The sequence below is a fragment of the Temnothorax americanus genome, unplaced genomic scaffold, assembly GCF_048541705.1.
Source record: "Temnothorax americanus isolate GAGA-0224 unplaced genomic scaffold, ASM4854170v1 Scaffold5, whole genome shotgun sequence".
NCBI lineage: Eukaryota > Metazoa > Arthropoda > Insecta > Hymenoptera > Formicidae > Temnothorax > Temnothorax americanus.
This window is the reverse complement of record NW_027509657.1, coordinates 6,434,879-6,455,223: the sequence shown is the minus strand read 5'-3', so window position 1 is coordinate 6,455,223 and position 20,345 is coordinate 6,434,879. Positions and strand designations below refer to the sequence as shown.

At 40.5% G+C, this 20,345-nt stretch overlaps 2 protein-coding genes and 1 long non-coding RNA gene across 9 annotated transcripts in view; 2 read left to right on the top strand and 1 right to left on the bottom strand.

The window, feature by feature from the left end:
- Nucleotides 1-422: 422 nt before the first annotated feature.
- Plc21c (Phospholipase C at 21C) lies at nucleotides 423-15,910 on the top strand. 3 transcript variants are annotated; one of them, XM_077417614.1, is made up of 18 exons: nucleotides 423-867; nucleotides 1,170-1,316; nucleotides 1,926-2,197; nucleotides 2,297-2,381; nucleotides 2,473-2,890; nucleotides 2,983-3,103; nucleotides 3,184-3,379; nucleotides 3,467-3,800; nucleotides 3,876-4,058; nucleotides 4,143-4,352; nucleotides 4,429-4,748; nucleotides 4,830-5,144; nucleotides 5,244-5,288; nucleotides 5,350-5,554; nucleotides 5,644-5,866; nucleotides 5,930-6,245; nucleotides 6,331-6,522; nucleotides 6,600-15,910. In XM_077417614.1, the coding sequence occupies exons 1-18, from the start codon at nucleotides 769-771 to the stop codon at nucleotides 6,720-6,722; spliced, it is 3,804 nt and encodes a 1,267-aa protein (XP_077273740.1). In that variant the 5' UTR covers nucleotides 423-768; the 3' UTR covers nucleotides 6,723-15,910. The 3 variants fall into 3 exon arrangements, with proteins under 3 accessions (XP_077273740.1, XP_077273739.1, XP_077273741.1); XM_077417613.1 differs by having other exon boundaries at nucleotides 5,927-6,245; XM_077417615.1 differs by lacking the exon at nucleotides 5,244-5,288 and having other exon boundaries at nucleotides 5,927-6,245.
- Nucleotides 15,750-19,151, bottom strand: Jhamt (juvenile hormone acid methyltransferase). Of its 5 annotated transcripts, none has more exons than XM_077417629.1 (6): nucleotides 18,920-19,151; nucleotides 17,444-17,652; nucleotides 17,187-17,355; nucleotides 16,854-16,986; nucleotides 16,621-16,771; nucleotides 15,750-16,458 (listed from the first exon to the last, which is right to left on the bottom strand). In XM_077417629.1, the coding sequence occupies exons 2-6, from the start codon at nucleotides 17,631-17,633 to the stop codon at nucleotides 16,262-16,264; spliced, it is 840 nt and encodes a 279-aa protein (XP_077273755.1). In that variant the 5' UTR covers nucleotides 17,634-17,652; nucleotides 18,920-19,151; the 3' UTR covers nucleotides 15,750-16,261. The 5 variants fall into 5 exon arrangements, with proteins under 5 accessions (XP_077273755.1, XP_077273752.1, XP_077273756.1 ...); XM_077417626.1 differs by lacking the exon at nucleotides 18,920-19,151 and adding an exon at nucleotides 17,907-18,173 and having other exon boundaries at nucleotides 17,444-17,736; XM_077417630.1 differs by lacking the exon at nucleotides 18,920-19,151 and adding an exon at nucleotides 17,921-18,173.
- The window catches only part of LOC143903756 (uncharacterized), a 94,215-nt gene continuing 92,351 nt past the window's right edge, over nucleotides 18,482-20,345 (top strand). Inside the window, exon 1 of the long non-coding RNA XR_013258799.1 lies at nucleotides 18,482-18,854. This is a non-coding gene — a long non-coding RNA (uncharacterized LOC143903756). The remainder of the gene's footprint in view (nucleotides 18,855-20,345) is intronic.

The window sequence follows — 20,345 nt, the reverse complement described above, 5'->3', positions numbered from 1 at the left end:
AGTGACCAACCACTCGCGAGGAAAGACCAGTCGCGTTTCTCATCGTCGTCGTCGTCTCGTGTCTCTTTCTCTCTCTCGGAGCGACGAGTCCTGCTGTGTGTGCGCGCGCGCGCGCTTTCTCGGTTAAGGACACCCGATTCGTGCTCCGAACAACCGTCATCGAGACACGCTCCTCCTCGTCGGTGAAATGTTTCCGCGGTTGACCTTCGTCCAGTCGCGACCCGGTTGAACCGCCCCGTGACTCGGCTCGCCCGAAACAACCGGGGTCTGACGCGCGAGGTCCCCTCGCGGGCTCTCCCGCGGGGACGCTTCGAGCGCACGTCCTTAAGATATACGTGTGTATTTATACGCGCGAGGTGCGCCGAGCGCGACGACGACGACGGCGACAGTCGCCCTCGCCCTGGTCACGGTGATCCAGGTGCTTTTAATGAGTGAAATCTCGATGAGGCTTATGTCGTCGACGTCGTCGCCGTCGGAACCGTCGCCGTCGGAGTCGCCGTCGTCGTCGAAGCCGTCGGAGTCGTCGTGGTTGCTGTTACTGTCGCCGCCACCACCGCTGGAGTTGGAGTCGTCGCCGTCGTCGTCGTCGTCGTCGTTGACGGCGCCGTCGCCGTCGTCGTCGCCGCCGCCACCGCCACCATCGTCGTCGTCGTCCTCGTGGTCAACGTCCGCGTGTTCGCTGCCACCGTTCTCCACGTCGCTCATCGCTTTGCCGTAAGGAAGAATCGGTGCTGAATCAGTGCAGGTTTTTGGCAATAGGGAGTCAGGATGGCGGGCAACAAGGGTACAGGCATCACCATGCACATAAAGCCCGTGGAAGTTTCCGAGCAGCTACAGGGTGGAGAGAAATTTATCAAGTGGGACGAGGTTTGTGTGTATTTTTAATGTTACGGCTGGAGTAGTCGGCGGTTTTAATGTCGAGCGCTGGTAAAAGTATAAATGTAAAAGGTCACTTCAGGCATAAACGTGCTTCTTCCTAGTTTAGCAAAGTCAAAAAGAAAAAAAAGAACTGAATTCCGCGATAATAGCTCGTGTCACAATTTCTATTTCGAAGCATCAAGCCTAGACTTGACTCTTTATCGGAAAAAAACATTATTGCGGCAATTACAGTAAACCAGTCACGCGGTAAAAATAAATCTTTCATAATACCAAATGCTATGTAATCGTAGGATTCCGGGGTGGCAACACCGGTGACTTTGAAAGTGGATAAATATGGTTTTTACATACACTGGGTGGATCAAAATAATGAGATGGATATGCTGGACATAGCAGTTATAAGAGATACTCGCACGGGAAAATATGCAAAAATACCAAAGGTATTAATTTTATATGTGTGTTCCTTTTAATAATAACAAACATTTTTTATTAAATAATAAATATATAAAATAGTCTTGTAAATAATATATATCCGTTACCGATGTAACCGTGAGCTGTAACTTTCCTGGCGACAATATAGCAAATATTGTATTACAAATGCTCAAAAATGAATGGTCAAAGAGAATTCTGATTTTTCCATAATTATATCGGTGACGCACAGAGCATCGTCACATAATAATTATTGACTAATTTATAAATAGACCATTACCTACTTTACGTCCCATACATAGTTTGCTTTTTTTATCACACCTACTACCACCTGCACCAATGGCAGATAAAGGCAGTTCCGTATTCATTGAAATAACGCGCCTAGCTGGATCAGTTTTCCCATAAATCAATAAACAGAACTTTGAATGAACTGACGTACTTCAAACTGCAGCAGAAGCATGCAGCATTGTATGCATTTAGCTCATTGTACGAAACTTTTTGCTTGTTGCTCGCTGAGTTGCGCTAGGGGCATTATTAGGAATTTCATTTGTTGATATATCTTGAGCTTTGTGTCAAAGGGGATAACAAACGTTTGTTGAATTGAAAATTCTACTCTGTAGGATCCAAAGCTGAAATCTCTTGTAACGATGGGTTCTCAAGACTCCTTAGAAGACAAAACTGTAACGATCTGTTACGGATCTGACTTTGTCAATATGAATTTTATTAATTTTTGCACAACGCGTGCAGAAATAGCACAACATTGGGCAGAACAACTTTTTCAAATGGCGTACAATTTGATTCAATTAAACACTAGCACAACTATGTTCTTATTGAAAGCACATACCAAGCTTGCGCTTACTGCTGATAAAAATGAAAAAATACCGGTAAAAAAGTGAGTACGGTCTTATCATACAATTCTAACGTTACTACTGTAAGATTGTTTTTTCTTTTTTATAAGATAAGATTTATATACTTGAATTTTTTTTTGCAGTATAATAAAAATGTTTACACAAAACAAAGACGATCGCAAGCGTGTTGAGAAAGCACTTGATATTTCTGGCTTTCCATCTGGCAAAGTGAGTTTGGTGCTATGTCGTAAATATTAGAAAAATTTGACTGTAAAGTACTCTGCACATATTCACTTATTACGATAATATTGTTTCTTAGAGTGACGTCGTACCGTTGCCAAAATTCCAATTTGAAGATTTTTTCAACTTTTACAAGTCTCTGACTCAGAGATCAGACGTGGAAAAAGTGTTCGAAGGAATTATTGGCAATAGCAAACGCAAATTGATGTCCGTTTCACAATTTGTGGACTTCTTGAACAAGTCGCAGAGAGATCCACGTCTCAACGAGATACTGTATCCATACGCAAATGAAGCAAGGGCAAAGGATATTATAAATCAGTATGAACCCAACAAGGGTAATGCAAATAAAGGACAGCTCAGTTTCGATGGATTTTTGAGATATCTCATGAGCGAAGACAACCCGATTGTTGCTGTCTCCAAATTTGAATTGTCTGACGATATGGATCAACCGCTTCCGCATTATTTTATAAATTCTAGTCATAACACATATTTAACAGGTTATTATAATATACGTTGTTATAATTATTTTTAACACGTGGTATATCGTTATATTTAACTTGAGTACTTATAAAACGTTTCCCCTATTCAGGGCATCAACTTACCGGAAAGAGTTCTGTGGAAATTTATCGTCAATGTCTTCTAGCCGGTTGCCGATGCGTTGAATTAGATTTTTGGAATGGAAAATTTGACGAACCCGTTATTGTTCATGGGTACGAATACTAATTATCTCACATTTATATAAGAGAGCATATAATTGATTCTGAATTAAAAATAAAAATTTTTTTCTTAGATATACATTCGTACCTGAAATATGTGCCCGAGATGTGATAGAGGCAATTGCTGAAACCGCTTTTAAAACGTCGGACTATCCAGTCATTCTCAGTTTCGAAAATCACTGCAATCCAAGGCAACAAGCCAAAATCGCTCAGTACTGCAGAGACCTTTTCGGGGAAATGTTGCTCGATGCGCCACTTGAATCGCACAAGGTATTTTTAGATATTACGCTTAATGAAGAAACTATTGATAGGTACATGCAAAAATTATGACTGTAATTAAATATTTTTTGCTTTTAGTTAGAGCCCGGTCAAGAGCTCCCGCCGCCGTCGTTACTAAGGCGTAAAATAATAATAAAGAATAAAAAGAAACATCATCATCATCATAAAAAGCATCACAAAAAGCAACAGCAAGCTTTAGATACTGCTGAAGGTACCCCAGACAGTGAAACTAATGGGACGGTGAATCCATCTGCTGGAGGAGAAAACGGTCCTCCGCCGGATATTATACCTCATAATGAAATGGCTGATGATGGTGCACCTGAAAATGAGCAGCAAATTGGAAATGGCGATATTTCCCATCCGATGCTGCAACAAAGACAAGGCAGTAAAGATAGCGGCCAGGATGACGAAGGTCGGTAATAGGAAATTGAAGCTGTAGAGATATTGACGAAAGAGGCACGCATGTTTAACGAGTTTATTTTTTTAGACGAAGAAGATGAATCGAGTACAGAGGACGATGAGTCTAATGTGGAAGATATTAAACTGAGAATAGGTGACAAAGTTGTACCAGATAAATCCGTGGCCAAAGAGACCGAGGCGGGCGCAGAGATTTCAGCTCTAGTTAATTATGTGCAGCCCGTACACTTCAATAGTTTTGAATCGGCTGAAAGTGCGTGAAGTCTCTTAACAAGAAGAATGTAAATGCATTCTCTTCGTACTATAAAGATAATTTTATATCGCTTGTATTTTATAGAAAAGAATCGCACGTACGAAATGTCATCCTTCGACGAGAAGCAAGCTACGACTCTCTTGAAAGAGAGACCACTAGAGTTTGTGAATTACAACAAGCACCAATTATCTAGAGTTTACCCAGCAGGAACGAGATTCGATTCCAGTAATTTCATGCCGCAAGTATTTTGGAACGCGGGATGTCAGCTGGTTGCGTTAAATTATCAAACACTCGGTAAATAAGATTTTATCTGGCGTATTATCTTATCTATCATTTATTGTTGATGTAAACTTAATTTTATCTGTGACAGATCTGGCGATGCAATTAAATCTGGGAATATTTGAGTATAATCAACGCTGCGGCTATCTATTAAAGCCAGAATTTATGAGAAGAAAAGATCGGCGGCTAGATCCTTTCGCCGAGTCTACCGTTGATGGTATTATAGCAGGTTCGGTTCACATCCATGTGATATCCGCACAATTTTTAACTGACAAAAGAGTAGGAACTTACGTAGAAGTCGATATGTACGGTTTGCCAGCGGATACCGTAAGGAAGAAATTCCGCACAAAAATCGTACCTAACAACGGTATTAATCCCATATACGACGAAGAGCCGTTTGTATTCAAGAAGGTAAAACGATAGTATTTGCATAAATTTCTAAGTTTTGCTATAAAATATTTTTGTATAATGTGCTGTTTACGCATTCCTCAGGTAGTTTTGCCGGAACTTGCCTCGATAAGGATAGCGGCGTATGAAGAATCTGGACGTTTAATCGGTCACAGGGTACTTCCCGTAGTCGGATTATGCCCAGGATACAAACATGTAGCATTAAGAACAGAGTGCGGGCAACCACTACCATTAGCGAGTCTGTTTTTACACGTTATCGTGAAAGATTACGTTCCTGATGGTTTAAGCGAACTTGCCGAAGCTTTAGCGAATCCTATTAAATATCAGAGCGAAGTGGAAAAGAGAGAGAACCAATTGTTGGTTCTTACAGATTGCTTGGAAGAACCGGAAGAAATTGAAGTACGATTTAAAATGTTGCTAAGCGATTTACTAATCGCTTTTTCCTTCCTAACAATTTAATTTTTCTAAATTTTAACTAACATTACTAACATTTTGTAGGATAAGGGTAAAGTTGGCGATATTCCTAGTACTGCTAAACCAGTTGTAAGTTTTCTGCACGGTTTAATTTTTTCGTAATACATCAGTAACAATGTTATTTTTGCAGGAGGAAGTTGTAAAAGCTAAACGACTACAGTCCATAGGCGAAGTGCCAAGCCTTTTACTAACTCCCAGTAGCTTACAACATAGTAGACCATCTATCGGCGGCATAGGTAGTTCGGACACGGTGGATGTGGACGATGATACTCCCTGTTCTGCAGTTCAATCAGCCGATACATCTATAAATAAAAGCCCAGTCAATGTTGGCAATAGTGAGTGTTTTTTAAATAAATTTTTTTTATTAAAAATATATTATTTTTCTTTTTTTAATTTATATTTTGGCAACTCTTTTCTGTTACAGTGAGTGATGAAATAGTAGCCGAAAGTTTGGATAAACTCATGGAAAACAAGCTGGTCAGGGAGAAAAAGATGGAACTCGAGAAGAAACTTGAATCTCTGAGGAAAAAGCATGAAAAAGAGAAAATGCGGTTGCAGTCACAGAAAGCCTCGATCGACGGTGAGAAGCATAGATCGAAATTCTATATGAGCAACAGGCTGGTGAAGCGACTATCGAGTAAAAATATGTAAGTATACGAATGAGATGACTGAAAATTGCTACAATATTGAGTCGCATCATTTTTAAGCAGTTTTTCGAGTGAAGTGGGTTTAAGCACCTTGGCCATGGCCGAGACCTCCGAATGTCCGGAGAACGCGGAAAATCGTGAGGGGAACGAGGGGACCAGGGGCTTGCCCAGAAGTCAAAGCGATCGATTTTTAGCCGTATGCAAGGCGCATGTTCAACAGGAACGCGAGCTTCAGGAAAAATATTACGAGAACCTCTTTGCGACTGTCGAGAAAGTGATGAGAGGATCGCAATCCAATCAATTGAAAATGCTCCAGGTGCTTTTAGACAGAGAGACCGCGGACGTTAAACGAAAGCTGCAGGCTACGAGACAAGGCGAGGTACTTATTTATTACAATACTTTTCTAAATAACGAAATATATGAAATAGCATAATTGATTGTTGAATATATTTTATCGTTTTAAGGTCAAACAATTGGCTAAAGTGCACAAAGATAAGGCCGAGTTGGAACGTATAAAACGAGAAGTCGCGAAATCGACGGTGGAGAAAGGTGTGAACGAGTGTACGCGCTTAACGAAAATTTACGACAAGAAGAGAGCGGAGTTGGAAAGACAGCACGAAGAAGTGCGGCAAAGCCTGGAAGAGGAACGAGCCAAGGTTCGCATTCTAGTGTAACGAATAATACATTATTTTACTTGTGATATAAATTTTTAAAGTACATTTTAATGTGACAGGTGAAAGCTAACTTGCTGGCGGAATATAGTAGCCGCTACAGTAAATACGAAAGTGGTGAGTTACCCCTGTCACCGTCTGGCGGAGCTAGCTTGCCCGAGTCGCTTAGCGAGAACATGTATTGACTCGCGAAACGAATTGTCTAGCTGTGTGTTAATTAAGAATACGGCATCGATCCACGGATGTCCGCGTCTCACGCCATTGTTCGCGTTGTCCAAAGCATCCAGTTATGCAACCTGGTACAGCAAACGTGAATCGTAGTCTGAATTCTGTAACGAGAGATACATGAGGGGAGAAGGAAAACAGATATTACTTGGACGCAATAATTTTCCCGACACTTGTACGAGGAAACGAATCAATAACGACTAACGGAACGTTGGTACGTAGCGCTTATCTACAGTTGCTCGGCGACGATAAAACGTACCCTCTCGGGATGTTGACATCGTGACGGTGCTGTGACGAGAGATCACGTGATTTCGGGCAGCTCGAGGCACGAGTTAACGTCTTGATACTATTATGTACGGTACAATTGTATATATATATATATCTATATATATATATATATATATATATACATATATATATATATGTATACTGATCTTTTACCATTTAATACTTCAAGGAAATTAGATGTCGAATAATGTGGATCGAAGTAATTTTCTATTACTTCAACGCTGTGTCTTTTACTACGATGATCATTATTCGACTGAGCGTTGATCGTACATACCGATCGATTCCTCAATCGATTGTCTCACGTGAAAACGCCTACGTCTTGATCTCTTTACGATAAAATATCTGCTTAGTAATACAAAAGAGAGAAAATGATAATGTCAGACTTCAATGAGAAATGCGAGTTTCGCATTATTTGCACACAGTATTAAGCAGTCTGAAAGATTCCGGGATCTATGATAGTCGCCGACGTGACAGTCGATTGCACATTTGCATGAGCTTAACGAAGCATTAAGATCGTTCGCGAGAAATACGCACGAGATATATATACATATATATAATTCTAAATAAGGGAAAAAATAATACAACAAACCTTCCTAAGTGCTAACATTTAATATTGTTGTTATATGCATAAGGCATCGTTATTTAATCGACTATATATAAACTAAGAAACTAATCGCGTTCCAAGATGCTCTGTTTAGATTGGTCTTCGATTACTAAAAGATCAGATCTCAGGAGATTCCAGTCAGAATAATGTAAGAAGTATAACCGAGAGGGTGAAATCTCTTTGGCCTAGAGGAGAAACATTGGAAAATGCTGAGAGAGGTCTACACGAACGCGCGAGTGATCTGATATATTTTTGACTGAAAGTACTCCGTATAAAATAATTTTTTTTCCGGGGTTGTCCGCACCGTGAAAATACTGAGACACTGTCGTACCGAAGGCACGAGAGTGTCCTAGTATCTCAATGTGTAGAGCGATTCCGGTCGGGCAAACCCCTTTGAGGAAGACAATCAAAAATGTTACGATGTAACATTGTCCTTGTTGTTTCTAATTGTACGATATTTTAGGCTACGCGCTACGATACGTATACACAGGTATCTGAGGGGATTCTTCGTAGTAATAACGAACTTAGGATTAAAACTTATCCCGTATCGTAAGTTTACATCGTGTAAATTTGTTATTTATTTAACGTGTTGATTTAGTAAAGGCAGAGGTACGCGGGGTGTATCGTAATCTGCTTGGTGATAATCGCACGAGTAACGACGATCGAATCAAAGAGAGAAAGAAAAAAAGTTACTTTATTGTCGCAATTTCTGTTATTTATATTTTACGCTAATCGATGATTCTTTATTTCGGTCTAGAGATTGCACAATTTTTTTTTAGTCTTTGATAAGTTTATCTATTGTTAAACATTTGCCATAGTTGAGCAAAAAATTGTTGTTAATGCATCTGCGATCCAGTTGCACAAGTGTACTGCACAAGCGATCTCATTATACTCAAATGCTATTTCATGGCATTTAGTGTTTTCGAAATTTAGACTCTTCTCTTTATGCATTACAACTACGAATTTAAGTACATTCTTTCGTTGCGTGTACTTACATCGAAAGAGCCATACTTTTGATCTGATCGATTATAGTTTTCGAATAAGAGTGTATGCGCACAGGTATGAAAGTATAACTACTTGCGAATTTGAACGAATCTCGATATGATTTGTATTTCAATATTATATTTTACATTGAACTTTTTAGTCTTAAAGCACAAAGAGTATATGTTCATCTTAATTATATATATATTTTTAAATTTCTGCTTTTTTTGTATTGTTTTATAATTTTGTCGAGCTTATAATTTTTAATTTAGCGTTTTTAATTCTTTGAAATTACATTTGGATGTATAATATGGGAAAATATAATGTTATTTTAATAAACTTTAAAAAATGAAAATTTTATAATTATATAATTTGTATAGATTATATTTTATAAATATCTTTTTTATAATTGTACCATCGCGTGCAATAATAGTCAATTCGTTGTTCATTCTATTATGTGATTCTGCTCTTTTTGTGCATTATTTTTTGCAAGCATCGTCGAAGGCGAAGGAAAAGAACACTCGTAATTGTGGCGTGAACTCTAACAAGCAGAGAACAACTGGAAGAGCAATTAAGACATACGCATTTATTATTGCAAGCGATAGTGCATCCCGTAAACTTAAGAATGTTAAAGTTATATCCCGTGCACCTCTCTCAGATTTAATAATATTTCGTTTGCGATAAATATAAAAAGTATGGCATTTAGTTCTTTTGAACAGTCGCTACGGCGTCTTTCAAAGGAAGGAAGGAGAAAGAGAGAGGGTAGCTGATATATATAGTTCATACTTTATCATCGAAAAGTACGCAGAGTTACCATTTTTTAGTCGACGTTTATTATCGCGATAGCATTTTTTGTCAAGTTACCGATTATTCGTGAGGTTGTAGCTTGTATCGTAGCGGACACGACTTTATCCGATATGATGGTAGATAATTGTTATAAAGATAATATATATTTAATGCAATGCGTGTAACTCTTCTATCTGGTACGCTCGGAATGTACGTGAAGAGATGATTAATATGCGTGGACAAGTATTTGTGAAATTGGGCAGATGCCACGTCGGTTAAAGTTCGCATCCTCTGCGACATCTCGAGCAACTCCCGTGGCGATGTAACGATAGAAGAAAATCAATTAATTGCGTAATGCGACGCGTAGTACTACGGTACACCGAATCTCTATTGTTACACGTAGATATTTGTGTTCTAAAATTCTGATATTTATTTTGAGGCGTTGCTTTTACCTCGAACGCATTACAAGTTTGTTACATTCGTAAGTTTTTCGATGTTTCGCCTCTCCGTAACGAAGCAGATTTTAGTACGAGCGTTTACTCTGCGAAACGTAATTATTGTTTTCGAGCTTGCGATATTAGTATATATGCGTATACTGTATATATATAGGTAATATATTGACTTTTCTCCTATGTCGGTTACGGCATTGAAGCGTGCAATCTTTTTGAATATATTTTCGTTAACTAAGCTATATTATCACGTTGAGGTTGACGACCTCTCGTATATACGAGATAACTGGAATATAAGCGATAAGAGTGAGCAAATGGAAGAGTATTTCCAATTATATAAGATTTTCCTTATATTCCAATGGTAATCCGAGTTTTAGCTTCGTTATCTTCGTCAATTGAGGTGTTGGAAATCGAATCTATACCGTTATTCTTTATACAGTTGTACATTGCATTCGAATATTGTTACACTTATGCGTTATATCGGAATATTGTATTCTATGGATGACGTTTGTTTGTCGCTCTTTTTTTTTGAATTGTATAAATTTTAAGCTCGTTTTTTGAGCTTAGATGAAGCTATTTCACTGTTATCACATCCAATTCCTCGATTGCAGTCGTTTCGCGTCTAGTGTGATCTACCTATGCATTTATGTCCTTCGACTAGATCAGATCGAGTTGCTGTGTGTATTTTGTCGGAGATCTTTTCCCGCGCATTGTATGTGGATGTCGCATACTTGCCTGGGACACGATCGTTCTTCTCCTACATTCGTGTAATGTACATATATACGCGTGTATGTACGTTACACACACATGCGTGTGTACATAAGATAAATTTAGATCTAACGGGATATATAGATATAATATATACATATATATATATTCACGTTGATATATTATATGTGTTGTTGTTGTTGATGTTGTTAATCGTAGGATAGCCATAAAGAGAAAAATGGTAGCGCTAGCGTAATCGTTGTTAATATAAGAGTACTACAAGAAACAACAAAATAAAAGAGTTCTCTGCGCTACGACGAACACGTTCGCGGACGGATTGTTAATTAATCGCAACATTAATTGATGCACGCGTCACGATGTTGTCAATTTGTACCTGCGATCTTATCTCGACCACTCTGGCGTTAGTCTTTTTTTTCTCTTGGATTTTGCTTCTATCGCAAGATCTCTGATTCGAGGATCGCTTTCATTATCAGCTCTAGAATCTCCCTTTCGGTGCTTAACGTCAAAGCGGTCGACTCTAGTGGCGGTGCCTCTCGAGGCGCCGCGGCTACCCCTAAGATTTGCCAAATAGATATTTATAAAACATGTCGAGCTATCCGCCGAGGATCCCCATAACGGACGTGTCTGTCGTTCTAGAGTAACCGCGAGAGTTTCGCATATGTAACGTGTATATTATACGTAAGATATGCGTGGTTTGAAACGGCCTACAAACGATCAGTAGTGACTTGGCTCAGCTTATTGTAATATCGTTCCATTTTCTCCGAATATATCGCACTTGCCGCTTTAGTCCCGAGGTTTCCACAAATTGGAGCGTCTAAACGTCCGCCGACGGGTCGAGAAACTGAGCGTTAGATCGTTCCCCGCAACCAGGTTCGCATCCGCGAGGATCTTTCGCCTACTTTTATCCGTGCTTTTGTCGCGTCCCATCCGTCGCGTTAGTCCCTCGTCTCACCGTGTAATAAGGATCTCCTTAACAACGATTCTTCGTACCTGACCGTACTATTGTCCTCGACGTTGCGTCCCTCTTCGATCCACTCGTGTGTCGAAGACAGCGAAAAATCTTTTAACGGATATGTCTACGAAGAAAGCATTATATATACATATATATATATATACAATCTGTTCTTTCAAGCGCGCTCGCAAGAGATGTAATATTCTGACGGTCGATTAGGCTGCACCGACATTTACGAAGATATTAGGACTCTATACGTGCGTTTTTTTGGATCGTCTATCAGTTTTAGCAGCGACACGCTATCGCCAATTCTCAACCGACAATGAAGTAGAATTAAAATTCGATGTACGTGTAAATATGGTGCAACGACGATATTCTATAGAGAGCCTGCGTTGCTGGTCCGAATTGACGAATTGAACTCCACCCCGAGGAACCTCGCCTTTTACAACAACGCTGCACGTCTACGTGTAGTGTGTACCTTTAGCGATCGATAGCATCTTGATTCAGCGGGATATGAACGTACTGCTTGAAAAAAGAAAAACAAAATTATGCACTTAAGCACAGCGCGAATCTTATACGTTCAACGATCCCGTATCCGCTTCGCGATCGAGCTCGATCGTCGAGATTGTAACGTAACGTCGTAGGATGCTCGTTTGGTTGTGACGCTTGTTTGCGATAAAAGGAAAGAGAGAAAGAAAGCAGAGGAACGCAGGGCGAGATGAAGAAAAGAACAGGGCGAAGAGGGAGAGGAGCAAGCTCGTCGATGATTGTAACGCGGTAGCGATCGATAGCGCGACGCCCGACGGCGTTGCACCCCGGTGGCGGAATACGGCATATACAGACGTATATACGTTATCTACTTTGTACCAGAGAGTAGTCGCGTCCCGTGCAAAATGATTTCGTTTTCCCTCCTTAGCCATTAGCTGCGGCAACGACGCACGACGTGCCGCGCCGAATCTCTTTATACTTAGCGTCGGCCCTTCGCGTCGGCGACGCGCTCGCGTTCGATCGTCTCGTCCAGGTCGATCCCCTCACCGTTACCTTTCCGTAACGCGTTTTGTGATCTTTATGTATTTCTCGGTTGTACCTCTCGTTCTTCAATCGACTCGTCGGTTTCGTACTCTTCCGTTCTTTTTTTTCTGTAAATAGCGACGAGAGATTATAACGAATTTGTTGTGTTCACAATTTGTTTTGATTTCGTATTTTATTTCCCGATTTTTTTCCCCTCCTGTTTTTCCATTTATAATTAAATATATATAGTTTTAAGTTGGGTAGATATCGATCAGAGTGCCATACGTTCATAATAGTATGAATTAGCACGAAATTGTCGATTCTGGTGTAATTGTTAACGTTAATCGGGTGTGAGATTATTTAGTGCTCGCAACAATGTTTCGTTAAACATAATTAGGCAGCGTGATTTGATGATGCATAATGATGACCGATTTCTAGCAACTATTAAATTATTTATTAATTTGCGTTTTTAATCTTTTTTTTTTCATATTCCCTGTTTAATCTCGTGATTTTCGCCGCGCGTGTCGCATTTCGATTACGTGCATTTCATCCGTGCTAAATCCAACGACGAAGCATCCCACTATGAAAGTACCTAAGCAGCAACGGTCTTAAATGCGTAATTGATGTATTCGCGTTCTCTTTGCACGCTCTTACCACGGTAAGCGAGAATTTATAGTAAGCGTGGCTCTCTTTCGAGCGGCGACACGGTGCGTGTATTTCGGTATTTATCGGACGCGTGACGGAAGAATCGAAGGAAGAAACGCAAGTTCGGTCATACATGCTCTTTTCGTCACGCCGGTCACGCGGCGATTTTTTACGCGGTGATTAAGTAACGAAAGCTCCGTGAGGCAATTAGATTTTGAACGGAGATCTTATTTCTATAGGTACTTGCAGATTTCAGCAAGTTTGCATGTTATTCGATGTTTGCTGGGTTGTAAAGATCTTCGTTCTATAGATTTTACAAATTCCCTGTAGAAAAAAGTTTTCGTAGATCTTTCCCTGCTGGATCTTCTTGTGATTTCTCTTTAGATCTTTTTCTATTGATGCGCAACTTTATAAATATCATTAATCCTTATTTATGAATAAATTGATTTCTCGCGACTTTTGATTTTATATCTAGATACTTTGTTTTATAAAAAAGAAAGCCACATTAATTCTCCCCATGGACTTTTAACAAAATGTTAGTTTTCCTTAGAGATCAACGTTTCGTTGGAAATCCGCATTCCCCGTCTTCCTCGTTTCACAGAGTTCGAAATTTAAAATTCTCTATTTCTACGCATCTTTTTCCACGAGATACGTAGATACAAATCTTAACAATATTTTTTTACACATTGTACACTCTCCTTTATGTCTTCCAAATTATTCTTTTCAGCGGGGATTCGTGTACGGAGCGCTTATCCGATATGTTTTCATTTCGGGTTTTGAAAGACGAATGAATTATTAATCGCGTCACGCCGAGAGATAAACACGGGCGAGGAAGTATCGATAGAAATAAGATGTTTGTCCCGCTGTTAGCAATAGTTGTCGATTAATTACGTCGATGGTGTCTGATTATATAATATACATATATATAAATATATATGTGCGCGCGTGTGTGTATATGTGTATATCTCGCGATGCATACCGATCTTAATCGCGACGAAAAGTACGTAATGGAAAAACGATTAGGGCGTAGAGTATTATATAATTTCATTCAAGAAATAATTTCTCCTCTCTCTGACTCACTTGTGCCTTGCCCTCGATCATCCTTCGCTGTTCTATCGTATCCAGGTATAATCCCTTTTTTCTATAAATAATCGTATTTGATGTTCGATGTCCTTTCTATACGAAATAAGAGACTAGAAAATAAGTGACCGACTACATACTAAGAAAGCGTTACTTATTCACTCTCGTTTTACCATTTACGGCATTTAGCTCGTAATCGATAAATGTACACTGAATAACTCCTACGATTTCGACATTCTTAAGACATCCAGAGAGGTAGATAATAATATAATTAAAGATAAACCAATTGCAAGAAAAAAGGCATCCGGATTGCAGACGCTCGCAAATCTTGCTCTCGAAACACACACACACGTTTCGAGCACTCTAGACGATTTAAATATTTGGAATTTACAGTTTTTCCCGATTATACAGTTCTCGCTCGGTAAACCGAGATGAAACGCGTATTAACGCGTATATATTCGTATAATCTATACCTTTTGGAATTATGATATTATCTTCCCCGTAAAGTCGAGCTTCCATGGTCAAATCGGTGAGATTTGAGAGCAAATTGACCTTCATCGGATCCGATGCTTTACGACTCTCGTATAATTATTATAAAGAATAACACTGTTCGAACACGAGACCGCATTTGTTATACGTACTCTATATACTAATCAGGAATTAACAACGTCGTTACTGAGGATCGTGGAAGGCTTGCCGCGACAGGTGATGTCCTCGTTCGTAATGTAGGAAATAGGCGGGTATTTGCGGAAGGTCCCGATAACTAGAATACACTGAAAGTTAGGAAAAAAAAGTCTTCGCGTTATCGATTACGTTCACAGGAGCATAAGAATAACGGTTACGCGCGCGGCGGGTGTTTAAAATAATACATCTCCCGTTTGTAATTAACTACGCCGTCGCTTGTTAGTGCTTGATTTAAAGTATCGAGAGACCGGTGATATGCCGGTGCAATAAAATTCATGCTTAGCCGGAGGGATCTCTTCCGCGCCGCGCGTTAGTTCCGCACAGCGAAGATTATCTCTCCGAACTTGCTTTTACATACACGGACGATTTATGGAATTATGCGGGGGTCAAGGGGAGGTCACTTCCGACTGGAAAATAGCTCGTAAATGTACGCGGAGAAATTTCGAATAGAGGATATTTCGTGGCACACAATAGGGCAGGCTCGGACCGTTTTCATCTCGATGGATCGCAACGCGCTCTCGCTCCAAGTACGACTACTTGCGCTCTTTAGAACGATCGTTGAAGAAAACTCTTGGTAATTATGCGGAAATGCGATTGATTATCGCTATATCGTGGACATTGCGAAGGATTAATGTGTGTAACTTGCTGATGTATGAACTTTCGGGACGCGAGACTTATTAGTCGTACTTTCCGAGAGGCGCGCGCCGGATTGTCAAACACGATCGATGCCAGCGGTTTTAAGACCATTTGTAAGCCTGGATGTATTTTTTAGAGAACCAGAATTAGAAATATTGTTACCCGCTATGCGAATATCGATACCAATAACGCCCACTCTTGTATCCGTACGACATGATCTGTAAGTTATAATAACGATATTCTATAAATGGCTGTACTATTGTAAAATTAAAGATATAGCGTACAATATATACATAAAATTTAGCGTTGTAGGAGGCAAGCTGTCGAAAGTGGCAATGCATTTGTTCTTTCCTCCTTTCTTTTTTACGGGTATAGGTGTTTGTAGAAACGCAAGGATTTTGTTTAGGGAGATGTCGACGATGGAATATAACTACATCGGCACGTTTCACTGAAACTAATATTAATATTATTTATTTATTTTTTTTTTACAAAACGAGCATTATTATTAAGCATTATCTTAATAAACTTATAATTCTGTCGACGTCAGACCAGATAAAAACCACTTAATTTTATTACAAACAATTGGAGTTATCTAAAAATATACATTTCGCGAATATACTCTTGAATATACACTTCAAATACGTTCGAAGACCGTCAAACAACCGGTTTTTGCACGTATGCTATTAGGAGGTCATATCTCAATACAATACCATGTTCTTCTTGGCTGTTTTTGCTTTTAAGCGGGATCAAAACGTTCTGACTCATTATTTCGCTCACCAGATGATCCACGAATTCGTCTTTCATGTCATCGGGAATTCGCTTGATAAAAGGATTGACGGCGATCACGTGATCTGCAAAAAGCACAAACATGACTTTACTTGGAACAAACGAGGCGATAAAGAATCCTAATTTAGTCGCAACGATTAATTTTCATTACAACGATTTAATTTAATAACTTTTCACGTGTTTTCTGTAGATAGACAATAATTTGTCTTGTTATTGCAGTATCTTACTTTTGAGACTCTGTGCACTGTATTGATAACTTTTCTCCCTTTTGCTGCAGTGTAGAATTGCGAAACCAACGTCCTCCAGCATCTTTCGCAGACTCGCCCGGACATCTTTGGACATTGTTCGTTGGAAATACGGTACGTAACGGCCCGCATCCTTTAAAGAAGAGGACGCAAAGGCATTTGAATTTTATTTTTATAACATTATCGTGCGTTATAGCCATTTCGGTCATTAATACCTGAACATAAGACTGATATCGTGGATCCTGCTTGATTCTCAAATACGCATTGAACCCACAATGGTACCCAAGAAACATCATAAGCGCTTTCCCATTTGGTCGCAGTAGCTTGTAAATGTTCTCGAAAGCGCGCCTAAAAATTTGATGGATTTAATTAGAAAAAAATTGTACACGGGATAAACACTTTATCTTGATTAAGCGCTTACCAACATAATAATGTGAATATTTTCGTGTAATTCACTTCTAATAATATCAAAATTAATTGTGAAAATTAACAATTTTATTTACGAAAGCTTTCTTTCTTTGATCGTTACCCAAGAAAATGAAAATTACCACATATCGTTACACCAATGCAAACAGTAAAACGACACCACATTGTCATATTGTTCGACTTGGTCACTCGGCAACTCCGACGCTTCGATGTCCAGAACGATGTAGGACAATCGCTCGTCGGAGTACTTCTGGCGGGCGTAATTCACCATCGGTTGCGATATATCCGCGCCTGTACAAAGACGCGACAGGCGAGATTCTTTATCGTTTTCCGCCAACGATGCAAGGGGTTCTTCGTTTCCAAATTTTCATTCACTCACCTACTATCTCCGCGTCGCGCGGCAACATCGGTAGTAACATTTCTTTGGTAATGTACCCTGGACCCGAACCGACATCGAGACATCTCCCACGCATTTTAGACAGTTCATAGGTGAACTCCTCGACGACGTCCTGGGCGTCGCGTCGTTGCATGTTGCTTCCATGGGTTACATAATCCTCGACCTTCTCCATGATTCTCCGCCAATATGGTCTGCGGTACATATACTCTTTGTTAAGGTAGAGTTCTCTTGTCCTTATACCAGAGACAATCGATTTTCTATAGATTTTCTTGAAACTGTGAATATACGTTAATTTAGGTGTGCTTTATGCGTGGTATAACGTTCAGTACCTCCTCCGGTATAAGAAATCAAGATTAAGATACTGAGCCTCAAAGTTTCAATTTTTACAAAAAAAAAAATTTTTTAATGTAGGGAATGGCCACAGAAAGAATAATGTCCGTAATACTTTATTGAAGCGACCGTTTGTTACACCGCAGGAATAATGCTCTGCCTCGCGGGTGGACTCTTCCGCTCGATCTCCGGGCTCGGTACCTCTCCTCGCATGCCGTCTTGTCTGTTCCCGGGCTGAGAGGACTCTGGTTCTCTCGGCCTCGGCGATCAGCGTCCTTACATCTATTTCACGAACTCGGTTCGTGCGACTTGACTTTGTCAACAATGACTCGCTTGTCGAGATAAACACGACCGCGTCAACGGTCCGCGCGTCGGCCGTTACCAACGTTTATGGAAAATCGCCTACATAAATTTAATTTTTTTTAATTTTGGCATTTTTTCCTTATAGAACTCGACGAGAGGAGCAACTTTGGTCCTCTTGGCCAACCTCGTATCCCTTACCGTTCGACCTGGAAAACCTTTTCCGTAGTAAAAGTTGAAACTTTGAGGCTCGGTATCTTGATTTTTTATCCCGGAAGAGGTACTGAAATTTGTACCACGCATTAACGTATATATTCACAGTTTCAAGAAAATTTATAGAAAATCGATTTTCTCCAGTATAAGGACGATATAAGGACAAGAGAACTACCTTAAACGTTTGCCTCGAGCGGTAACGCCAGGCCGGAGACGCGGCTCCACGACGACCTCGGCAGCGCGAGCCGCGGAGGCACGCGCACGAAGCCGCGTCGGACATACACGAACACGGGCTCGGGCTTCGTGCGCGTAACCCCCGCCGCTCGTGCCGCGGGGGCGCTCCGGCCTGCCGCCTGCGGTTCAGTAGTTCAATTTCGCCGATTTCGCGTTACGCGGGGTTCAAGTTGAGTGCGCGTGAAAGTGCGTTATTGCGTAATTTGTGCGAATCTCGTGCGATTTGATGTCCCACTGTCGACGCCGACGGTGCGAATCGATGCGACAAGTACAACGCTTACACGGACCGGCAAACGCAAACGAAAAAGAAGACACGGTAAGTGATCGTCTCATGTATACGTAACACGCGCAATTATTACTGAGGTTAACGTTTGATCTTACGTCCGACGTCCGAGTCCCTCTTCGTACGGTCAAAATATCGATCGGTGCCGGGGGTGGTATAATGGTGACGCTCACAATGCCGGGTCCGCTCCTCTACTGCTGACTTTTTAACTTCGTCTTTGGTATTTATATTCGGCGGTTCGCGGTACAAATGACTTGCCTCTTCCTCCGCGTTCTCCCATTTTATTCACGTCTCCCTACCAGCCTGTCCTATTCTTCGTCGTCTACTGTGTGCGCCTACCTCAATATCCAAATTCTTTCCGTGGGCCACTCCGCGCTGCTATTATTTCATTTAACGAAAATTGAATACAATCTATGCGTATCCGGTCGTCTCGGTCCCGTCCTACCGCAATGTATAGGTCACGCTTGATATTTGGTAATGTTGATAAATGGATGATAAGGGGGGGGATCGTGAAAAAAATTATTTATTCAAAATGCAATTTGTATACAGTTGGACTGTGAAAGCGAAGGACGTTTAAGATTCGTATATATAACGCGACGAAAAATCGAAGAAAACACGTACACGATCGTCTATAATAATTAACGAGTATGGAACAACGCATCCACATATGGTATACGAATTTAGACAGAACTCAGGACCACGTATGTGTTTTGGTAAGGGAATGAGGAGAGTTCTTAAAATAGAAAAAAAACTATTAGCTATTTTTAAATTCTTACAGCTGCTATATGGGGCTGTACATTCTAGCGCGAGAAACGCGCTAAAATCTCATCCGCGTGCGCAAACGATCCTTTTCAATTCTTGCTCGATTCGTTACTTTTCGATTACGCCGTTTGCGCTTAATCGACGAGTCGACCTTTAACAAAGTCAAAAGTGCGCGGCGCGAGTTTAAATCCGATATAAAGTATATACGCGCGGGGAAAAGACTCCGCGGAGGGCGGGAGTGCGCGAGGACGAGTTTTATACCGTTCCCGGGGAGTGAAAGGGCTTATCGCTGGTAATCCGCGGTTCGATCGGGACCGCGTGACAGTCCTTCCTGGATATCCCGGAGCCCGTGAACCGGTCTTATCTTACGGTCGCATGTATTTGCCTTTCGGACAGCGCCGTGTATTTGCATATGCGCAGGCACACTCCATACACGCCCGTGAATAATATGCGCGGTGTGTTCCTAATCAAACACTCGTATTTCACGGCGGGCCATTCTTCGCTTCTTTTTCATTTTTCGTTTTACCGAAATGGCCCTTAAATCTGACTTCAAATGCGCTTATTCGACTATCGGTATAGAGCCTTATTTGAATTCCCCGAACTTATCTTATCGCATAGAAATCGCTAGTATAACTTGAAATTTTTTCCATAACCATTGACGCAATAAGACGTAACGCATCGAGTTATATATGTTATCGTATGACATCGCGTTATGTTAAATTCTGTCTATTTTAGCTAGTGTAAATCAGTTTGGTGACGCCC